Here is a 24,933-nt window from a genome sequence, read left to right as displayed (position 1 = left end):
GACCCTTCAACCATTATAAATCCTTAACTTGAATGCTAAATATTTTGGGTTCTTTCTGAGCATATCAAGCTTGGTTTCTGAAATACATCTTTTAAATAAATCATTTGGCTTGTAAATGGCTTAGCTTGTTTTGGAAAACTGTACATATATCTATGTTCACATTTCAGTCCTTCGTCTAAATCCTTTTTTTTTTAAATTTTAACCTTAGGTATGTCATTTACTAATTATGTACCCTAGGGAGTCCTTGAGCCCTTTAAAAAGGAGGGGAAATTCGAAATGCGCAACAACAATTTTTCTGACAGATATTCAAAAAAAAGAAAATTAATTTGTTTCGAATTTTCGATAACATTTTTTCGAAAAAAAGAAGTCTAGTACGTACGTACGAGTACTCTCATTTTCATTGCTCTTTTGCACTTCTGCTTACCGCCAAATTTTGCTCTTTCAAAACTTCGCTTACGATTCTGTTGAAAACCAGTAAATAGGAAAAAAAAATTGCATGCTGTTCTTTTTTGTCTTTTCCGTTGCATTTTCAAGTGTATTTAGTCAATTTTAGTAGCATTCTTTGGTCAACTCTGCTGCTCAGGCCAACAACAATCACTCTCTGTTACGCCTGTCAAATAATTGTTCATTAGTCTCGCCTCGGGTCTTCAACCGACAATATCATTGACCACGGTCTCCATGCTTTGACAAGGAGACGTTGATATAAAACACGGAAAGAGAGTACTTCTGGGCTTCCATTTTCCTGCTTTATCAATTTCATTAAGACTTTTAAAAATGATCTGACGTTGATTGAAATGTTTGGACAATACTTAGACATTTGAAATATCTTTCATGAAACATGTAATAAACGTTTTAACACGTCTTTGATTACCGGGCAATTCCTCCAACGAAATTTACCAAAAGAAACTTGCTTGGTTTGCCTTGAGACAGTAGGGATTCTCAAATGACAAAAAAAATTGTCCGGTCCTTCTGGCAAACACCATATCTACTCCATCCATCGCAGGAGCCCTTGGTCTTAGAAATACGGTCTTTCAAGTTTCGGTCCTTCAATTCATTAATGGATGGGTGGATAATGCCTAAGGCTTTCATTTTGATGGCAGTCTTTTTTCTCAAGTGCAGTTGAAGCCTGGCATGTTCGAGAATCTTAATGAGGTGTCGCAGGAACGACCGATGCCTATCGGAGACCTTGAGGGAAGGTAGATATTATGGCCATGTAGATTTATTGCTTCAATATCCGCTAAGGTGGAGTTCAAGCCGTATGTAAGAGCTGAAAGTGCATATCTTTGGCATGTTGAACGGAATAAGGACTTCGCAGCTTTCTTCCTTTTGTCCTATTTTCGGTCTTCGTTGGTCAGCATTGAGGCCTTTCTACTAAGAGTGGAAGGCCGAGGGCCCATATTCCCATTTGAACACGAGAAATACTTGGGATGGATCTATTGCCAAGATTGATTACACCCAAAAGCCATGGATCTGAAAGGTCTTGCGGGTGAGAGTTTGGAATGCGAGAAGGAAGATATTAGGAAAATGGGGGCCATGGATCGATGTCCTTATTTCATCTTAGAAAAGAACAAGAACAGCCTAAACCCCTGAATTACTTTCACGGTAATTCTTGGTTTCATGTATAATTCCATGAGAACAAACAATCAGGGAGCATTAATGATTGACCCTGAGAAAATGAGGACCTAGCAAATTTCAGCTCAATTTTGGCTGCTTTGCCCATGGGGAAATGATGTGTCCCAGTGATGCGGAGATCTTCATTTCCCTGTCAATATTTGTTCTATTGGATACAGTTAGAAATTCAAAATGTAGGCATATGAGTTGGAAAAGGTTGATTTACAGTCACCCTGAGCATCAACATAGGCATGTGGCGACAGCAATGCGAAGAGACTTTCCTTCTTGCTCTCGGACCTTAGACCTTGAGTGGGACCAACTTGGGACGTCGGCGGTTTCGATTGTAAAAAGGGCACACAAAGAGTTGGTTAGCCTTGGTTCAGTTTGGCCAACACATCTCACCCAAGACCATTCAATGTACGTTCTTGGTTTTCAAACAAACGTGCTGTAATAATTTCAAAGAGTTCCAGAAAAGATTGCACTTCCCCTTATTTCTGTCTTTGAAGCTTTTTGGGTTTTGGAGAGAAGATACATTGCTAATGTCTAATAAAGCCAGATCGCTAAGTGGCCTGCCTACCTTCAAACCTATCCTCTCCTTATTTTCATCAGGACAAGGTTTGGCAACACTGCGTTCCAACTACGGTTGAATCTCCCGGCCGTCGTTCCACTCTCGTTCCGTCTTCTTTGGAGGAGGAAAGGAACGGCAAAAGACCGAGGACCACTAAACTACTGTCGTTTTGATCCCCTGGAGTACGTAGAAGTAGTAGTCATGTAGCATTGGGGCGGATTAGAACCTAAAAGCCTCAAGACGTCGAGGAAGATCCTCAGTTTGGAAGAGAGTGCTGACGTTCAGGGACTGGATAGCAGGCTGTAAGAAAGTGTCCTGTTGGGCGTTTTAATTTATTCAGCCTTGGCCATCTCCACTTGATCGTCAAACTAACTCCTCTGGGATAGACAAAATTTGATACCTCATCGTATTGTTGATTGTAATTGAGTTTCCCATCATCTCAAAGTGGTTGGCCTGTCTCCTGGGGGGAAAGCCATATCCCTTGACAAGAAGACGAACAAAAGAGCTCTCAAGGAAATCAGATCGTTGTGCTGCACTCACTTTTGTGGATTGCGAGCAACCTGTTCCGCCGACACCAGAGCCCTTGTTGTTATCTTTCTTCTGCCCCTTGAACTAATTAGAAATCTCCCGAAGATTGCGAGGGTGAAACCCCAACAACAAACAACAAGCCGGTCTATCCTCCTGCTTCTGATCCTTGGGCAATTGTCCAATCTGTCCACCTCCTTGCACCTCTTGTGGAGTTCGGGCAAATAGAAGCTCCCTGAAAAGCTGTATCCTGTGTTTTTTCTGCTGTACTAAGCCGAGGTTTGTTCCCGGGTATATTTCCCCAGAGCAAAGTACACGGAGCAACTGCCCAGTGACAAGTGGAACCAGCGTTCTTTCGATAGTGTCAGCAAGTTTGGCTATCATTGCGCAAAGAAGAGCGTCGAAGACGAGTTTCACGGCGGTAGTCAAGCCACTTCGAGTCAGACATCATCAGGAAGATAGGGATCTGAGGCTCCTCAGATCCTCTTTATACATTCATTCCACTTGACTGACTTAAGCCTACACAAGTTATAACCAAGCAGAGCGAAGACGGCGATTGAAGGTGAGAAAGAAGTAAAAAGGAACGAAAACTTCCTTCGTTCAACGGAGGCGGTTATTCTCTTGAGAGGTCTATCTATCCGTCTCTGAGGAGAGCATTGCCAAAGCTTAACGCCTCGACTAACCTCAAGGCTGAAGAACCCTCTTTTTCCTTCTTTTGCCTTCTCTCTTCCAACAACATCCTCTAGAACGATTCTCATTGGAGCTCGTCTGCTCTTTACGTATATACGTAGCTTAGCTTCCACTAACCGAATCATAATCCAGATCAAAAGTGCTTGGATGTGCGGCACATGTTACCTCTCTTCCTCTTAGAACGTTGGGCTTTGTGCTATTCCAGTGATCGTTTGAGGGCGATAACCAAGCCAATATTATTGGTGAAGGTCCAATGAAAGCTAACCCCGTGTGTGATCGCTTGCTTACCCATGTTCCCGAGTGTGTAATACTCCTGAGAACACAAGAAGCTTCGTAATCGTAACGAATGCTTGACGTCTTCGATCCTTGAGACGCCGGGTACCTGTTCACTGTCTACGAAGTCTCACCTTTGAGGATTGAGGCTAGCCCATATTCCCTGAAGAAGCCAGGGTGGACGAGTTTACACCAAACATAAACAACGTATCTGTCTGAGGCTTTCAAACACACAAGTGCTGGTGGTCAAAAGGACCAAGTCTGAAGTAGTTTGTCGGATAAACAACCCGAGGAGGCTGCACGATCCAAACAAGTTTGGAGGAAGCTCCTTCTTATTGAATTACCGTCGGTGAGCAGACTGATCGGTTGTTACTCTCTACTTCCATTGATTACTTTGGTTAGCGGTGACCAACAACCGAGATGGGATACCAAGGTTGAAAAGCTTGGCCAAAACTCCTTCAGCAGGGGCTTTGATCGAAAGTTGTGTCTACAGTTATCTATCTATTCAAGTGGTCTCTCGTTTGTGTTCACTTCGTGATTTGGATATATCGTTCCCAAAGTACGGCCAAACCGACTCTCGTCGCATTTCACCCAAGTCGAAAGGGCTAAAAAGGGCAGGTTTGAATTTCCAAGAGGACCTTCTTCGTTTCTCCCCTTCTGGCTCCTTGTCCTTCTCTGATTCAGTTTTGATCTCCTCCACTGAAGAAGGTTGAAAGGCCACGATCGACGGAGACTACATTTTGAAGACCCATGCTAAGGTTCAGCCCGGCCGAGCGGTCCAATCAAGTTTAGCATGCTTTGGGAATCCATTGGTGCATGAAAAAGAAATCTTCGATCCTTTCGCGGCCGCAAGCATACCCCAGGGCTTGTTGATTATTGCAGATAGGAGAATCGACCGCTACACTGCAACTCAATTCTCACTCTGGCTTGACTGGAGACTTGGAAGTGTTCCCCGATCTCCAATTAGGATTGCTTGTTTTGTACCAGAGCCTGGTCGTTCCGTGCCGTAATACAAGACAATTTCGTTTGCCGTTGCGGACCCTTCTTATACCCACACCATTGGGGAATGCCAGACACAATAGTTCTGTCAAAGACAATGGATGTGGGATTTAATTCAGCCGGCCGAGTTGGCTACAGTCCTGGTCCTTCCTCCTCCATTAGGAGCCGGAGCATTCCCCATTCCGAGAGCTTCTCTACCACGGATCCTGCCAAGTTGACGGATCAAGAGCTTGATTGCCTGAAAGAGGCCTTCTCTCTCTTTGATGCCGACCACGACGGGGAAATCACGGTGGGCGAGCTTAGCCGGGTTATGAGAAACCATGGGCTCAATCCCACCGATGAGGAACTCAGTGATATGATTCGGAATGTGGACAAGAACAGCAACGGTGCCATCGATTTCAACGAGTTCATTGAGATGATGCTAAGGCGCGACTCACGCATAGAGGAGGATGTGGCTCATGCCTTCCGAGTGTTCGACCGCGACGGAGACGGCCTCATTTCCGCCGAAGAGCTCCGTCTCACTATGAACAACCTGGGAGAGCCCCTCACCGACCAAGAAGTTAGGGCCATGATTGACGAGGCCGATCTCGACGGGGACGGGCTAATCAACTTCCAAGAGTTTGCCCGCCTTATGCAGGCCCAAGCTGGCATGTCGGCATCGGCCTCGACGCCAAAACTGAATGGAAAGGAGGCCCACCGATATTAGCCACCCCCCTTCGTCTCCATTTGTCAATCAAAACTTTCCCCCAAAGCGCCTCATCCTCATGACTCACCCGGTCTTAATTCGACCCAATGCAACGTCTTTTTTCTAGAGCAACAAGAAGCTCCGAGCTTCCATCGCCTCGCTCGATCGACCCACCGTTGAGGCTGTGAAGAGATTTCGGCCTCAATGGTTCCACCGACTTTGTCCCTTGCCAACAACGAAGCGACCAAGAAACAATGCCAAGAGATTGATCATTCTGCCTGGAACGGATATAGACGACCAAGCCAACCTAGAGCTCGCCATCTTTTCACACTGGATAGATGGATGGATGGATAGATGGATGGATGGATGGATGGATGATGGTCGTTCGATTGGTTCCAGCTCAATTTCCAATATATACCATGTCTTCCCAATTTCCTGTTCAGGCTGGACTTTCAAGCTCAAACAAGAACATTATGTTTGTTTTCGCACTGTCCTCTTCTGTTTGATTCTCTCCAGTTCTCGATGTGCCAGCATTTGTTCCTTTCCTGCCGGAACAAGAGTTCCCCGGAAGTGATTGATTCTCAATTACAACCACTCTGATTCTTCTTCTTCTACTTGTTCCACTTTCGCCGCCAGCTTCTTTCAGTGTTCCAAGGAGTCTTGTTTCCTTGACAGATCATCATTTTCAAGTTGTCTGGGTGTCTGCTTATTTGGTTGGTTTCATCATGAAATTAATTGTCAATGTGTACTGTATCATTCAAGACCAACACGTTGTTGGGTATTCCGTGAACATGTTTGAATACTATCTCGAGAGCTGTGAGCTTGTCCTTGGCTTGGTGAGCACCTGTTGTTTCTTCGGCCACTCGTTGGACGCCAGATCCGATAATGTCGCCTTGAAATCTGAATGGGGGTGAAGGGTGTGAATAAGATGAGTAGTTGGAACGACAACAACAAAAGAACACATTATATTGTACGTTATTAATGCTGTAATCATGCTATTATTGTTAACGTTGCCTTACCAACGAAGCGTGCATACATGAGTAATTAACGGCACTTAGATTCAGCTGCTTCCAATTGTTACCTATGACAAATATACACTTTTAATTACATTCAACTAATAATGCGAGTATGCGCTGAACGATGAGAATCAAACCTTTCCTGACTACAATAACATTTTCTTTACCAATTATGTTATGCAAACACGTTATGCACCAAATAATTGCCCGCCCAGGATTCCGATCTCGTCCACAAAGGCAAAGAAGTGTTTTCTTGTTAGAGGCAAATTGGCGACATTTGCGCATGTTTTGTGCTGATGAAAAGTTCGAAATAAACAAAATTTTCCGATTATTCATCAGCTATTTCGGACATATATTTCTCTCTCGGGACTTGGAAGGGAAACAACTGCACATGAGAATCAATGCCTCGACTCTGAAACTGCTTAAATATTCATGAGCTTAGAATATTTTATTGTGTACACTGGATCTGCTTTACTAGAATAGAGCAAAAGGAATCTCGAGTGTGGCCTTTTCACTTCATTAACTCCGGAAATGGAGCTGGAAGTTGAGATAAAGCCGTTGTGAAAAACACAGAGGACTTCTTTTTCCTTAGATAGCATCCTGAAATTATAGGTTTTCTTTGGATAAAAGGCTCTGAAAGCACTCGAGATCACTAAGGGCGTCTTTACTCAGTCGGATGGAGTGTTCAAAATTTGTTCAACTAAAAGAAGAAATGCTGCAATTCTAGCAAGAGTATCAAGAAACATAACGTAACAGAGAGGTGAAGACTGGCAATGGAGTCAGGACTCAATGACCACGGAAAATTTCTAGAAACGAACCATTTCCACTTAATTTCAATTTCCCATATGTTCTCCCTTTACCAAGACAGTTGAGCATTATCCCCACAACCGAAAATCAATAGAGGTAGACATAAATTGCCAAGGCCAGCTTGTACAAATCTGAAGAAAAAGAAAAAAGAATCATGTCTCCTGAAAATAAGAAAAAACCAAGAGTAAAGGAAACTAACTACTTTTACGTGTTGTGGGCAAGTTTTGGCAATATTTGAGCTTGTTACGTGCCCTGAATTAGAACACAATAGTTGTTCCACGTGTGCAGTAAGTTCCAAGACTCAAATGTCACATTGGTCCAGACATTTGTGTACTTCAAACTCAATATCTTGTTTCTTTTGTGTCATTGAAACAGTTTCAAACCGAGGTTTGTCAACCATTCACCCAAGGTATTATTGGACATAGTGTAGTACCTCTGTAGAAAGTAGGGACACGTTTCTCATGAGTTTGGTTTCTCTGTCTTATTTTTTCTATTTCATTGGACGGTAAAGAGCCAGAAAGGGTATGTCTGTTGTCCTTGAGTAGAATCTACGGGTGGAGTTCGAAGTTAAGTTGCTTTGAAATTCTTCCAGGAAAAGTTGGAGCCTGTAAGCTCATTAAAGGCCAAAGAACGTTGCTTCGGGTACTGCGTAACTCTAACATTGTTTAATAAAAAAGGACGCACAAGAGCACCTTTTTTGTCATCGTGACCAGATAAATGTGGAAATCCGGAGACATGACGAATTTAGGGTCTGAATATGCCATGACGTGCTGGTATCGCGGCCTATATGGTCCACCCTTAACATGTCTTTTTTCCAAGAAGAAGAAACGATCGCCGTCTGTATATTGCTCGGAAGATCGGTCGTTGGATGGGCGGGAATGCACTAGCATTGTGAAAGTTACCATTCTGTAGTTCCATCCAAAGCCAAGGCCAACTAGGGCAAGGCAACCAGAGTCTTGGAACACGACTCTCATCCTTGCCCACCGCCCATGGACCGAGAGCTCTCCCTATATCTCTCTCTCTCTTCTTCCAGCCTTGTCACATGGTTGCCAAAGGCCAAATGCTCTTGGTCTTTTGAAGGCTGCTCATAGAATGTGCCTCTCGTGTACTAGATGACATTGTAAATCACCAGCATTGCACATGCTCCTCCAGCTTTAGCCGGCCCAACTCTGTGGACCACTTTGGTAATGGTTCATCTGATATTAGAAATGTTCCGAAAAAGCATCCTTTTCCTCAAGGCATCCTTTTCCTCCATGGTAACCAGGCTCAAGAGGTTTAAAATACAGTAAATGACACGAGTGGAAGCCATCATTGCTTGGCAGAACCTCACCTCAATGTGAGGTTGCGAACACTTTCGCATTTTCTGCAAGAAGTTCGTTCCACTTTTAAAGGAACATGAAAGGTGCGTAGGACTAGTTTAGAAAACAAAATGGAACAGCTTTGACAGCTCAGAGATAGTAACACAAGCTCTGGGAAATCAGGATTGAAATAAGCAAGCCTGACGATGTGGGTGCTCATTTAAATGACTCAACCAAGCACGAACATTCGGAAGATTCATTAGATGAGAGCACACACACACACTCTATTCTCTTGTCGTTGATTGAAGAAGTCGTCGTTGGTCTTTGTTGGCCTTTGTTGGTTCACTATTACTTCCACCAGCTAGGCTCTCGACGAAATTAGAGAACCAATAGGCCACGAGGCTGTCGTCCTTGCTCCAATCTCAGTTGTCTTAAGTATTGTTGGGCATGAAAAGGGAGTACTTTTCCGAGTCGTGGAACACGCTTAAAACAGAGTAAACATAATTTCTTCCAAATGGGGGCAGCCTGAAAGGGTTTCCATCCTAGCGAATGTACATACGAGGTGCTTTCAAAATCAAAGTTATAGAGTAATGTTGTTTTTGATCTCTTAAAGGCTGGCAAGAACGCCAAGAAAATATAAAAGAGCTTCTACCCGTCTTATCCGGCAACCTGGTCAGAGGGGTTCATAAGCTTTCCGATCAAAGTTTCTTAGAATGCAAAATAAGGCTCTTCTAGTTCCGGAGGGCGTCAACATGCTTGGACGAAACGGAAATAGTTTAATCATGGTCAGCAATGACACAAATATTTCAATTTTGTAAAACAAGATGTTACACCAGTACCTAAATAAATGTAAAATGATTTGAAATGCACCTCGTACAACACGTCTATCACAGATACTTAGGGTAGTGTCATATGTGGGCGGGTTTGGGGGAATTTCGTTTCTAGTTTAATCATGTTAGGACGAGTCAAGGTTGGTGAAAATTGGCGTAACGTTGGAATGCCCTACACGGATGGAATTTTAATGTTTGCGGATATGTCAAGGTTATTTATAAAAAGCACGGTTCTAGCAATTGTTGAATTGGTTGCTTACGTATGAGCTAATCTTGTCCCTTGTGCAATATTCATAAAACTCAAAGTAATTGCCAATAGCAAAAGAGGATGCAGATAGGCTAACCAATTGTAATGTAAAAGGAAGGTCGTTTTGTAGATAGCCTTCGCCTTTTTACAATGGTAAAGAAACGTCGCAAAGGAAGCAAAATAAATTCCATTTGCCAAATCGAACCTCAGTAAATGTTGAATGAGAAGTAACTCTGGAAGACCCGTTTTCGCAGAAGAAAATTTAGTGCTCAATGGGTGCTACTTTCTGCTCGAAAGGTTGGTTTACATGGAAAGGTTTATTTCCCACGCTAGACCACGGCCTTCTAGTCTTCTGGACTGGGACTGGGATTCCTGCCAAATCGGCCTGATTCGGGTCAAAGCAACTTAAGTCCTGTTTCACAATACTTCAATGAAGTGAGGAATGGAGATCGTTACAATTAAATCACATTCATAACTTTTTTTGTAAGTATGTTCGTTACAAAGTTAAAAATATAGTAAAATGTAGCTTATTTAGTTGACCAAATGGAGGCCGAAAATTGAAGTATCTTTAGTCGTTATTACATAATTGTCATTACTCCTTCGAGATCTCACTATGTCAGATTTTGGAACCAAATTTGTCCTAGTTAATTAAGGTCAAATCATTTGTTCATATCATACGCTAATTTTGGATACGAATAATGTTTCAGGCCTTTTTAGAGAAGAAAAGTCCTGTGACGTCATCATGAAAAAGGCTAAAAAAGAACGAGATCCCAGATAAAAGCATAATATACTTTGGTAATTTTAGTAGCTCCATAATGTTCTGTTCGAAAGAGCCAGCATCACGTGTTGTATGGGTAATCAAACACTTTTTACCAATTCTAGCTCCTTTTTAATATGTCTCTGGCAGTCTTTTAAGAGGTTTTCCCCACTAGTGCAGAGTACCTATGAAGAAACCAACCGTAAAAGGTGCGATGAATCAGTCTACGAGCATTTGTCCATGGCTTTCTTCACCTCTCTCATCTAGTAATATCTGAATACCAAGTGATGGCACGAAAATCCTAGTTAGGCGCTTCCATACCTACCTTGAAGCTCTCCTTTCTCCTCAAAGAACGAACCTTTTCGAGTTCCCCAAACGCTTTTCATCTTAAATGTCAGCGACGCATCAGACCAATGTGTTCTCCAATATCAGACCCGACCTCCAGGGATCCATTTTACCCATCTGAATTGCTATCTAGCTGCTAGCTCTTGGGGGTAGACGAGTCGAATGCCGGCCTCAACATTGCATTAGTGGATGGCTGTCGTTTCTCATTTTCGCGGAACCAAATATGCTCGTAGACATGGACATTTGACCGCGAATCAGTTTCAAATTGGATCAGGAACATTCTTGTTCCACACTTTTCAGACGAGGTGTGGAGATTTCCAAGATACTTCTATGAAGTATAAGAATTTGAGATGAGCCCAGGTAGCACTCTACATGAAAGTATGCTGCGATCCACATCATTTTTCAAGGAAATCAACCTTTTTGGTCGAGTTTTGAGAGTTGAGACCATCCTTGTTCCCATTCTGCTGAATCAGGGATCAGGCTTTTTGAAGGCCCCCCAATGTGCTTCCCTTGTTCTGCCTGGGTATCTTTGGGCATCCCCTTTTGAGAGGCTTTCCCATTTGGGGAATAATTGAGTAACCTCGATGAAAGGATGAGCCATGGTTGAGGAATATCTTGAAGCTCATTCCACCTTGAAGACATTCCCATTTTTCAAGGCCATCTTGGTTATTCACGATCAAAGGGGCTTGCAAGACGAATTGGACTGATAAAAAATATCCCTGATTTTGGATTGAAATGCACTCAGTTTCTCAAAGAGAATTACTTTTTCGATCACTCCTTTTTGGGTTCATTGTGAATTCTACAAACACAGGGATCCTCAGAGGAAGATTGGATTTGACTAAGATTTTGAAAGCACATTGTGCAAGCGAATGATAAAATGAAGGAAGGAATAAAAAGTGATTGTGGCCTTTTCATTCCAAACCCAATTTTCTGAGAATTGTATCACTTCTCTCTCCAGTGATTAAAACAAAAGGAATCAGACAATGGATACAACATTCCTTAGTTACCTGATATCATTTAGAAGAGGCATTATTCATGCAAAACATGAATCCGCAAATCTGCCCCAATCAAGCCAACCCTGAATCACATCTTTGGATAGTACTGACATTTTCAAAGCTCTCAGTATCATAACTTGGACGAGCTATTCATAATAAATGAAGTTTGACCTGAATTCTAGAAGCCTTTGAAATGCAGTGGGTGCCCATTGAAATAACCTTGCCTGGATCTCAGTTGACCATGCGTGGAAAGGAGGAAATATCATCTATGCCAACTTTTGTTCCACTTGGTTCTTCTCTTTTTTTCACTTTTTGTTCTCTGCTGCGCACAAATGATTGACATTTTGACCGTTAGAGTGCGTCTTCTGTCTCTTTCCAGTTAGAGCCCTAAGACAATAGCTGTAATTGGGAAAGTTGATCCATATGCATTTCCAATCCGCTTCGGTTGCTTCTGACGAAAATCTGTCAAAACCTTTTGTGTTGTCAGTGTCGAAGGCAAAATAATGTGTCAAGCACAAACGTCTAACACCTAACAGACCTGACTGATGAAATAAGACGTCCTTATTACAATAACTTTATGTACCAGTCCATTGTGATACGAGGTCTTGTATCAATCTCTTATGTTCTTGCAAATCAGAATTATCTACTTTCAAGGCCATATTATAGGGATTTTGAGAGAACCGGCTTGGCCTCTCATGGATCCTCTGACTGAGAAAGCCTGTTTGATATTAGCATTTGAGCCAGTTCTTGGCCCAAATGCCAATGAAAGCCCTCAACTCAAATTAGCCTTTCAGGCCTTCTAGTCCAAGTGGAGGCGTTGCCTGGTGGCTTTGCAACCATTGCCACTGACTGTGAACGCTCAACAAAAGTTTGCCGCTCTTTTCCATATTTTTTCAGTGGCAGATTCCACAAACGCACATAATTCATTTAAATGCGCAGGTCTTTCCATGAAATGACCCTTTCTCTTTGGAACTGTTTGGATTTCAATTTCCTTCCAAAGCAGTTGTGTGTTCCCTTTGCAGACTTGGGCTTGAATGACAGTAATCAAATGTTTTAAACAAGCAAAGGAGTGAACTCGTTTTCCGGAAGGAATCAGTGAGCAAATATTTGAATTTCGAAATCGAAAGAAAACACACGATGTCGATAAAATTATTCTTAACAAATTTAACTCGTGCAAACGTGACAATTGGATCAGACTTGTCTACAGTATACCTGGAAAATACTTGACTAAAACGTGTTCACATGCAAATGATGTTAGCAATTCTAAACCGAGAAGTATTAGTGAGCAAAGATTTGAATTTTGAAACCGAATGTAAACACACGATTTCCATAACATGAATCTTACCCAGTCTAACTCGTGCAGTTTATAAAGATTGGATTCGGAAACAACCAAAACAAAAAAGGTTCAATAAGCTTTAAAGTAAAAAAAAGGCATTGAAAAATCAAATTTGATGCCCTGAGTTTTTTTTCAGTCATATGATCAAAACTCCATGACTTACTAGCATTTGGTCAAACAAGCCAGTGATTCAAAAGTAACACATAGGCATAATTCAATTAACCATGGTGAAGGTTGACGCAGACCTTGTTCATCTTATTGCTTCGTAGATTTACGTCAGCTTTTTGCTTTCGCAATATCTTGAATTTCTTTTGTTTCGAAAAATATTTGACTGAAGGTTGTTTCCGGTATTGAGTAATGCTTCCGATAGGTATGTCATGTGCGTTGTCAGATTAGTTCTCCATCTGAGAGTGTGATTAGCGTCAAAAAAGTTGTCTGGCGAAAGGTCGGGAAGGAGAGTCGAACCGGGGGCAGCGCTCACTTCACGTGACTGCGCTAACCATTGCTCCACGTCTCCTCCTTGCTTGGGTTCACTTGGACGCAATATGGGGAGAATTTTTCTCCTTCATTGCACTGGCTCTTAGACCACTCGGTTACACTAGGTAATTTTGAAATAAGCTTGCAAATTTTTGAAGTGCAAGGGTTTCTTTGCAATTGAATGATTGAGCTCATTCTTTCCCTAAATGATTGCAATGAAAAGCCAATTCGGCGACCTGGTGATAGAAACGGTACTCAATGGGATTGTAGGGAGCATTTGGGTTCTTAAAAGCTTAGCAATCTATATTCCTTTCATTGGGAATCCCCAACTGGTTTTCCTCCTTTTTCTAGATCTGATTTTGTTCTAACTTTCTACTTTGGAATCTCGTTGCATTTTCTTTTTCCGAGAGAAAATATCCCCCGCGCGTTTTCACCTGTTTCCATTTTTTGCCCTGCCAGGGGTATTTGATTGTTCCGGAGCTTCAAAGTTCCCAAAGAAAGGCACTTTAAAGTTCCAACTTCCAAGGTGGCCAACCTAAAAACAGCACCAGTGACCTTGGGATGGCTTCAAATCAGAGCCGTGGAACTTTGAATCGCCTCAGACTAACTTATCTCGAGCTGTAAAATGGAACATGATATTTTTGAGCCAACTGTCACATCGGAGCATCCAATTTCTCTTGTAAGGGACGAAAATCTCACTTCAAGCTCTTTTTTGAGGAGTTCTGTTTTTTAGAGATTACACTTAAGAGTTTGATGAGTTTTCCCTTCTTCTCTTGAACTTTCCCTTTTCAACGGCCTTTGGAGCCCTATCCTATAAAGAGAGACATAACATGTCTGGAAAACAAAATTTCTGTTCATTTTCATCAAACAAGGTATGAATCAAGTCATATACGCAATAAGATCCACTGGCACATGTCTGAATCTCGCGTTGACATGTGGGAAGATTAATCAGGCGCCATCGTGCAAATGTAAATAGCTCAAATCAGACAAACTCAGGCCTCAAGACAGTAGAATAAAGATCGACAAGCCTCTCTAAATGATCCAACCGTCTGATGAATGTCTCACCAGTAGAGAGAAAGTGCTCTGTTGGATTTCCACTTGAGCCACATGGATAGGATTTACCATTGAGTTGGAACGAGTGGAGAAGAATTTACATTAAGATAAAACTGTTCCCGTTCGCTTATCACACAATTGTTCATTTTCACATAAGACAGGCGGAATCCTCGGTATGAAGTTGTCCCATCATGAGTGGGAGTCCCCTGATCCTCTTGGATTACATAAATTTTATGTCGTGAGAATTTATTGACCTTTTCTTCTACTCGGAATGTCTTGGCAAGTGACATTCTCAAGGCCATTGACTAAGGTACGAACGAGCGAAAGAGAAAATAGAAGGAAACGGATGAGTTCTCGACTCGAAACTGGCAAAAAGGAGGAGAAGGAAGACTCAACATAGTGGGGGTCAAGCTAAGGTAGCACGAAAAGCCCTCAGTGGCTCAAGTTTAGAGCTCTACAATCGAATCATCATTGCTTATTTCTTATTTGTCTTTGACACATTTAAGAATTAAAATAGAAGAGGAAAAAATGATAAACATTCTATTCCTTGGGCCCCTCCATTGTTCAATTTGCTCCCCTCAAGGAATTGTAGGGAGTGTCTAGGAGTTGATCCAGTAGCACTTGGACTTTTTTTTCATCCAACCTACATTCAAGGGCTAGCCAGATCAGCCAACTGTAATTTGTTGTTGGATCAGATATTTTACGCATATAAAGTTGTGTAAAATAAGTAAGATTTTGTGTTGAGTTGCTGAGAATTCGATTTCCGGTTGCGGCAAGGAATTCCGCACAAAAAAGATGAATGACAAACATTTTAGAAAACTGTAAGGTCGAAAAAATAGAGAATCAATAGGAGACCGAAAAGCGGTGAAAGTTTGTTGGACTATGGGAATTTCGTACGTCTACGGCTACACAATGTCTGTATCATTCAAAAGAAAACACAGTGTTTCCTCGCTTTCGAAATTTCAATATCCCAGTGGTTCATGATTGAGTGAAGTGTACGTTTTTTAAATTTTTTTTATTGCGGACTTTCTTACCGGTACTGGGATTGGAATTCCAACAAATCAAGGCGAGAAATTCATTCACTTTGGTTTGTTATTTCACGGGCTTTTCTAACCGCTACAAGGAATATAATCACCAATACTATTGAAATCAAAGGTTATATATTGTCCATTTATTGCCTTACAATCTTTCTATAATACTTGGTTTACCAACGAGTTGGATTTGGCAGACCGAGATAGTCCTTGAATTTAGGGTTGATCTGGAATGCTATCTAAAAATTTGTCCAAGCCTGACTTGAAAGATGCAACCGAACCAATAAAGCCTACAACGTATTCCCTACGAATGTGGCACTGAATGGAATGAAATTCCGCTCAATGACCTTTTGGTCGACGCCATTAGACACTCCACTATTAGATGATGAAGGTAAGGACATTGAGCAGGTCTCATCTATGAAGGATTTAGGTGTAGTCCTCCAAGATGATGGAAAGTTCGATGAGCATATCCAGTTGAAAGTTGGTAAGGCTTTTCAAACATGTGATTGGATATATCGCACGTTTAAGTCCAGAGATCGTGTCACGATGCTAACTCTGTACAAGTCGATTGTTCAGCCGCATCTTGAATATGCTTCTCCCATTTGGGCTCCAATTAGTTCAGCAGGTTTTCAAAAGCTCGAGCAGGTCCAAATATGTTTTACTAGGAACATTGAAGGTATGAGAGAGCTCTCGTATGGGGACGTTTAGGCAAGCTCTGGCAGGTTCCTGTGTTTGCTGGTACCAGTGTCAGCGATGAAAGTTTGGAGCTTCAAACATGTTTTTGAGAAACTGACCCTTCTTTCACATTACTATATGAGGAACGGTCAGCTTAGTTAAAAACCAGTTCGAAACGCAAATTTTGCATCACTGGCATTGGCAGGCAAGTTTGTTTGCTGGTACCAGCGCTTGCCTAAATGTCCGAATTGGAAGAGGTTAGAAAGGTTGGGATTGTACAGTATGCAGAGAAGGTACGAAGTATCTTCAATTTGCTGCCCTCAAATAGTCCTAGGGCTTATGTAGGCGTTGACCAGTAGCAAGATTTAAGTCAGACTTGGACAAGTTTTTGACTAAAATTCCGGATCAACCTTATATTCAGAGATTAGCCAGATCAGCCAACTCCAATTCGTTGGTCGATCAAATAATATATATAAAATAAAAGTCAAGGAAAATAAATAATCTTCTCGTCTTGAACTGCTGGGATTCCAATCCCGTAGCGGGATGGAAGTCCGCAAAAAAAAATCATTAGAGGGAAGCAAATTAAACAATGAAGGAGCCCGAGAAAGAATGAGAGGTGGACTTCATTGTTTTAACTAGCCTGGATTCTCGAGGGCTTGAAGGTGCTCTCAAGACCCACGGTAAGCCTCTACGGTCACCGCAATTGACCTTAAAACCTGGGTTGGGACAATGCTCATGAATGCTTTTGAAAACGTACAATATCAGATACCTTTCGTATTTCGACTTGATATCATGTATGTCACTAAGGGATCCCTCGTTCTTAACAATTTGCTTCCTATCATGAATGAAGCTTCTTACATCTCTTGGATCTCAATGTCATGAAGTTTATTCAGGAAAAGGCCACAATCTACTTTATCAAAGTCCTTGGCAAAATCACGATAGACGTCATCAATGGATTCACGTCTCTCCAGGTCTTCAATAAAATGTTTTAGATGTTCAACCAGTTGTGTTATTGTGCTAAAAAGCGTTCGAAATCCGTGCTGACTAGGAGGAAGGACTTCATGGACTTTAAGAAACTCTATAAATTTGAACTGCATGATCTTCTAAGAACTGCATGATCTTCTAAAACACCTTCGCAATATTCGATGTGAGAGAAATCGGCCTATAGTTACTGGGCAGTGACTTATCTCCCCCTTTGAAAATTGGAACAACATGAGCTAACTTTAGTGAAGATGGAAACTTGCCCTGATTCAAGATGCAACGCATCAAGTACGAGAAAACAGGAGTGAGAACCAGTGAGCATCTAATCAGAAACTGAGATGTCACGCCATCAGGACCAGGGGAACTTGATAGCCTCAAGTCCTTGATGGCCTCTAAAGCATCTTGATCTGTGACTGCAAGAATAACTAAGAGCTCAAGTTTACTGACCTTGTCAATCTCAACATACTTATCATCATAGCAATGAGCTGTTGCTTCTGAACTCAGTGGGGTTGAAAATACATTGGAGAACTGATCTCCAAGCATGTCAGCCATAGTCTCTACATTGCTAATGGCTTCCCCATCAACCTCAAAAAGCCCAACAGGGTGTTTCATATTTCTTTTAGAGTTTTCATACGAGAAAAAACAGCCTCCTGACCTGACCTCCTGAACCACCTAATTCTCAGTTTGTAACTGGTCATATTAGATGGAGGCCTTAATCTTACCCTGAACTACGTCCAACTTTTTTGGAGACTACCCACAATTACTGGATTCGAAGTGGTCTTCAGCCTTTTTGTTAGTTTGCAACCCTTTTTGAACAAAGTATTCCTATATTCTGGAATTTTTGTCCTTGTCCCACCTTTCGGAACACATTCAGAGATTGCTAGATTGGAACACACAACACAACCGAAAGTCATCTTTGATGTAAGCATTCGATTCATATCAAAATTGACCAATCTTTTCCTCGTTAAACGAATCCCAAGTTGCTAATTTTTCCGTTGAACCGTGTCTGTTGGATAATTTAATTTGTGTATTTTGTGATGATTCAAACTTCCTTTAGGTCACATAATTGGTATGATGAATAGAAATGGTGAAAGTATTCACCACATACATTGCATGTACATTTGTCCGTTGGTAAGAGATGGGATTTTTTTTTGTTGCACAATAAGTTGTGGTCGCTATCCAGAACTTCTCTCATGATCTGAGGTCAATATTTTGGGTTCCGCTACAGAGAGAAAATATTATTCTACACCGCCTGAATGACGTCGTCCTTGTCTTGGCTCAGGTAAGCATACGCCATCAGACTTGCTAGAAGATCATTCTTAGCCCCTCTAGTTTAGATGATTGCGTGAGATGTCACTCAAAAATGTAATATTTTTTATAATGCTGAAGACCTTATGTGTAAAAATGGTAAAGTTGCTGTGAATCACTAATTGTAAGCAAATTTTATAAAATCGCATTCAAGATTTCTCATGAGTCAAAGAAGCGGATAAGGACAAAAATGAATGAAAACATGTATACAGCATGTTAAAAAATTAATAGTAAGGTCTCCAGACACTTTTTTGTGACTTTTGGTCATGTCATGGCCTAAGAATATGTATATGAAAAGAAGAAAGTGTAAAGGCGTTATACAAGTATTGTTAATTTCCTTCGAAAATTCCAATTTCAAGGCTGCAATTTTGAAAGCTTTTATTCCTGATGAGGGACACTCTGCAATAGGCAAACAAACGGTTTCATTTCCATTCCATTCGTATTCCAAATGAAATGAAATCGTCCTTTCTGAGAGACGCTTTTTTCACTGTGCCATTTTTGGCACATTCCTCGAATGAAAGGAACGCTTATCGAACATATCCCATTTCAGAAACACTTCTACTCGCTCAATGCTATCATTTTTTCTGGCCTATCTACAGTAACGACCAAAACAAAGTAAAAGCATCGTAATTGCTTCAAGTTGAAACGCTCTTGTAAAGGATGTGGATCGCTTTTTCTTTCAAACCTCATTGCAGAATCCAAATGGCTGTGATAATCGTGTCCGAGAAATCACTGTCTGCCAAGGGTAGCACCAAGTCGATTCATAGGTCCGTCAATTCTAGTGTTAAAAGATGGTTGGCCCCTTGATCATGGTTTTACTCCTAAAACTGAGGGTGACGATTTTGTGCAGATTTTGATTCATTGCTTCAGGTCTGCCCTGGCTCGTGCTGATCCTTCTCGATTGGATGAGACAAAGACAAATGCTTAAGTCCGTTTCGCTAAGTTGACGAGGTCACGAATCTAGGATACGCTTTATGGCCTTCATGATGAATAATGATTTTAATGAAGGACAACATGTTGATTGAGCGTATTTATTGTACATTCGACAAGGATCAAGTGCCTGATGCAAAGTCATCGAAAATTGGGGAGGGTGGGAATATGTGGTTTAATATCGAAGTGAAAAATTTTGATGGAGGCAAAGGGTTGTCCTAAATGGCAATCATTTGAAGTGGACACTTATCATTTCCGATGTTCCACAAGGGTGCATTTTGGGACATTTTTTCTGAATAATAATCAATGACGTGAGTGTCTCGAGCAGATCAATAATCTGCTCGTTGGGGTCGTAGGTTGGGGTGATGATGGAACTTGATGACAGGGTTCTCCACCTATCCGTTTGAGACAAGTCCGTTATTGTATGGATCGAAGGGGAAGATCCAGTCGAATATCTCCGGAACAATTTTAATATGATTCTTGATATATGAGTGTAGTACGTATATTGACCTATATGGTAAAAAAGGATATGGAGTCTCATGTGCAATCTTCTGGTTCTTGTAACCATCCATAGCTTCATCATTGACAAACCATTTAGAAGACATTGGTCAGAATCTCTATTCAGCAAAGGTGGAAGTATACCAACCAAAATGAGCCTTGTCATTGAGCATTAGTCATCATATTTGCGGTCAAAATTAGGGCGACCTTACACTGCGATGGAAAACCAGGATTGAATCCGGTTTGACGATTGAAGTGGGCCTAGTGGTGGGGCGAGTTCAGCAGAGAACTCGAGTCTTTCACTGTACCCAAGTCGAAGAAAAAGACTTATATTGGGAATTTAAAACCAAAGAATAAGATTTTTCACAAATCCGGACTTGAGTCTTTTAGAAAGGACTTGGACTCGAGTCTGGACTCGCCTTATCACTAGTCCTATTTCCATCCTCAAACCGGATTCAATCCTGATTTTCCATCGTAGTATAAAGCCGGCCTTAGTTTACCCCAGAATGGACAAACAGAATACATCTTCAACAATGGCCAACGCTTAAGTTTGTATGTTGTGTGGATCAACATCCATTGAATGGATGTTCTCATTTACCCTAAGTAAACCTGAACACCTCCACTTTCTTTTAACCATTACTTTTTTGTTTTGCCATGTGCCAATCCGATTGCCTGAATTAAAGCTCGCATTCTTATGTCACTGAACCTTTACTTAAGAGGCTTAAAATCAATAGTATTGTGAGATCATATTTGCAAGAGTGTGTGACTTAAACAACACTAATATTTAGGCTTGGCAGTGGAATAATATTTAAAAAAAGTCGAGTGTTGATAGCTTGAAAAAGATGAATTTCGTTTTTCAACCTGTTTTGAGCTAACCAAGCCAACTAATAGAATTTGCCTTTCCATTAAACATCGTTCATTACTACATAAACCTATAAAAAGAAGTTTAAAAACTTAAAACCTATGTTTTTGTCTCATTCGGCCAAAGTTGGGCCAAATCACCTGAAACGTTGTTTTTGGTAAAATCCCTTTTTTGTACTTTTTTGGCATTTTTCATGCTTTCTTGATAAAATGGTTTTTTGTTGCTGTGGGTGATTGGGTGATTGAAAATGCTTTTGGTTGCTGTTGCAGTGGTTTTGCCTTGAAAAAAAACTGAAAACGAACTTAAAATATGGCTATAAATGTGAACAACCCGTTTGATGAGATTGAAGAAAATGGTCACTTCACACTAGGGATGGGGCGAGTCCAAACTCGAGTCTGAGTGCACTGGAGTCTTTTACTTGATTTTAGAGATTTTAGCCGGACTCGAGTCTTTTGGCGGACTTTAGTCCGGACTCTGCAAGTCCTTCAGAAAATCAAAGGACCCGTTCAAGCATGAATTTTGCCACATAATTGAAAAAAAAAACACTTAACGTCTTGTTTATTTTACAAAAACATGCACTTGTTTAATTCCTTTGATTTTTTCAATAAATGAAAATAATTTGAGGTCATCTTTTAGGCAAGTTTCTAACACACTTCATTCTTTCACCTTTCAAAACAAATTTTACTGTTTTTTTTTCACCTTTTTATGACTGACTTCGCTAACTTATTTGCCATTTATTTCACCTTTTTGCTGAATTTTTCTATCCTTTTTTCCCACGTCTATTCATCACCCTAATCTCGAGGAATAGCTTGAAACTGTATTGGAAAAAAGTCATTGGAAAGTTCTGTCGTCCACCCAGGTGAAAAAATGGCTTATACCTACATTTTTTTTTTGGATTGTTTTTTCACGGGCTTTTCTAACCGCTACAGGGAATGTTATCACTAGTACTATTAAAATGAAAGGTTATAATTCGTCTATTTATTACCTTCAATCTTTATATGATATTTGGTCTACCAACGAATTTGAGTTGGCAGATCGAGTTAGTTCTTGAATGTAGGGTTGATCAGGAATGCTATCTAAAAATTTGTCTAAGTCTGACTTGAAAGATGCAACCGGATCAACAAGGCCTACGTATTCCCTACGAATATTAGAGGGCAGCAAATTAAACAATGAAGGAGCCCGAGAAAGAAAAGAAGTGGACTTCATTGTTCGAACTAGCCTAGATTCTCGAGGACTTGAAGGTGCTCTCAAAATGCACATTAAGCCTCTGGGGTCACTAGAATTGACCCTAAATCCTGGGTTGGGACAAAGCTCATGGATGCTTTTGAAGACGTACAGTATCAGATACCTTTCGTACCTTCTCTGAACACTGTACAGTCCCAATTTTTTTGGTCTCTCCCACTACGAGGGCTCTCTCATTCCTGTGATGTTCCTAGTGAAACATCTTTGGACTTTTTCGACCTTTTGCAAACCTGCTGAGCTCATTGGAGCCCAAATGGGTGAAGCATATTCAAGATGTGGCTGGACAATCGACTTGAACAGAGCTAACATCGTGAAACTAGCTTTGAACTTAAACGTGTGATATATCCAACCACAATTTGAAAAGCTTTACCCACCTTCAACTGGATATGCTCATCGAACTTTCCATTATTTTGGAGGACTACACCTAAATCTTCCATAGATGAGACCTGCTCAATATCTTTACCTCCATTATTTACTAGTGGAGTATTCAAAGGAGTTGACCCGAAGGTCATTGAGCGGAATTTCATTCCGTTCAGGGCCACATTACTCTCATTAACCCAAGAATAGATTGTTTCTAGATCCTTTGCCAGGCTAGTGGAATCTTGGCCATTCCTACCACACACTAACTTTGTATCGTAGATATAAAAGAGAGACTGGCAGTTAAAGTAATCTTTTGAAGCGGGGAAATGAATATTGTAAAAAGGAGGGACCCTAAGATGGAACCCCGGGGAACACCTGACTTGATATCATGTATGTCACTAATGATCCCTCGTTCTTAACAATTTGCTTCCTATCATGAATGAAGCTTCTTACATCTCTTGGATCTCAAGTCATGAAGTTTATTCAGGAAAAGGCCACAATCTACTTTATCAAAGACATTGGCAAAATCACGATAGACGTCATTAATGGATTCACGTCTCTCCAGGTCTTCAATAAAATGTTTTAGATGTTCAACCAGTTGTGTAATTGTGCTAAAAAGCGTTCGAAATCCGTGCTGACTAGGAGGAAGGACTTCATGGACTTTAAGAAACTCTACAAATTTGAACTGCATGATCTTCTCAAACACCTTCGCAATATTCGAAGTGAGAGAAGTCGGCCTATAGTTACTGGGCAGCGACTTATCTCCCTGTTTAAGAAATAGGAACACCCTGAGCTATCTTTAGCGAAGATGGAAACTTGCCCTGATTCAACGCATCAAGTATGAGAACACAGGAGCGAGAACAAGTGAGCATCTCATCAGAAACTGAGATGTCACGCCATCAGGACCAGGAGAACTTCATAGCCTCAAGTCCTTGATGGCCTCTAAAGCATCTTGATCTGTGACTACAAGATCAACTAAGTTCTCAAGTTTACTGACCTTGTCAATCTCAACAGACTCATCATCAGAGCAATGAGCTGTTGCTTCTGAACTCAGTGGGGTTGAAAACACATTGGAGAACTGATCTCCAAGCATGTTAGCCCTAGTCTCTACATTGCTAATGGCTGCCCCATCAACCTCAAAAGGCCCAAAAGGGTGTTTCATATTTCTTTTAGAGTTTTCATAAGAGAAAAAAGCCTTTGGATTCGACCTGACCTCCTGAACCACCTTACTCTCAGTTTGCAATTGATCATATTTGATGGAAGCCTTAATCTTACCCTAAACTATACTCACAATGACTGGATTTGAAGTGCTTATCAGCCTTTTTGCCCGTTTGCAACTCTTTTTGAACAAATTCTTCCTACATTTTGGAATTTTTGTCCGTGTACCACCTTTCGGAACACACTCAGAGATTCCTAAACTAGAGCAAACTTCCTTAAAAACTGCAACTAATTTATCAATGGCCGTATCTATGGACGATTCCTGTTTCAGATTGAAATCAGGTCCAGTTCTTCAAGCCTTTCTATAATCATTGTCCAATGTTCATCTTTGAACTTGAACTTAGCCAGAGCGACCTTTTTGACCGGTTTTACTCTAGAGCACGCCAGCTTTTGAGTAATGGTCGACCCTATCTCAAGAACAAGATGATGTGACAGATTACTAGGTGTCACATGGACATACTGGATCAGATCAGGGTCATTGGAAAAGACCAAATCCAGAACGTTCTTCGCTCGGGTGGCTACACCAACATGCAACATGCAACCAACATGAAATTGCGCAAGATCGCAAATTCTTCCACCTTTTCAAACGACTGAGATGTCGATTTCGAAATGGGAATATACCCATCGGGACCAGCCTCCCACTCTACAACGCTAGCCGGAAAATTAAAGTCCGCTACAAAGAAAACCTTCGAGCAAACTGCCTGATCCAACTCATTTCCAGTGAATTGGAGAGCTGACATAAAGGAGCTTATTGAACAAGAAGGGGGTGTATACATTGTTACAATAAACAGATCAAGACCTCGACTTCTCCATTCGACATTTGTACTTGACTAATGTGCAAATCGTTCCTAACATATAGGCATACACCCCTATGTGGGAATATGGGATTATCAGGGCGTATCCTATCACAACGAACAAAGTTGAAACCAACTATGGTTAGTTCTTCATCTAAGACCCCTGGCCGAAGCCAGGTTTCTGTTATAGAGATGAATAAAATCTCTCTCAACGGCTAGTTCTTCTACTTCGAAGATCTTAACTTTCGCGCTGTCTCTTTTAGAAATCAGACAATGCACGTTCAAATATAGCCCATTTACGGGCCTCTCTTTTGACGGACCAAGTTCACATGATCTTGGACCAGCCTCTCCAACGGGAGGCAAAGTATGAGCTAATGGGGATGGTTGGGTTTGGGAAATGGGTTGGGCAGCTACATTAGAAACGGAACGAATTTTGGGAATAGGGGTGGGGCAAGGAATATTAGGGAGGAGAGTGTTTATAGGGAATAGGGGTGGATTGGGTATATGAAGGAAGAGGAGGGA

The 24,933-nt window shown here is 41.2% G+C and overlaps 1 protein-coding gene across 1 annotated transcript; it reads left to right on the top strand.

The window, feature by feature from the left end:
- Positions 1–2,379: 2,379 nt before the first annotated feature.
- Positions 2,380–6,702, top strand: LOC131881375 (neo-calmodulin-like). Its single transcript, XM_059228223.1, has 2 exons — positions 2,380–3,266; positions 3,600–6,702. The coding sequence occupies exon 2, from the start codon at positions 4,734–4,736 to the stop codon at positions 5,370–5,372; it is 639 nt and encodes a 212-aa protein (XP_059084206.1). The 5' UTR covers positions 2,380–3,266; positions 3,600–4,733; the 3' UTR covers positions 5,373–6,702.
- The last annotated feature ends 18,231 nt before the right edge of the window (positions 6,703–24,933 follow it).

The sequence above is a fragment of the Tigriopus californicus genome, chromosome 1, assembly GCF_007210705.1.
Source record: "Tigriopus californicus strain San Diego chromosome 1, Tcal_SD_v2.1, whole genome shotgun sequence".
NCBI lineage: Eukaryota > Metazoa > Arthropoda > Copepoda > Harpacticoida > Harpacticidae > Tigriopus > Tigriopus californicus.
This window is presented reverse-complemented; position numbering and strand designations above follow the sequence as displayed.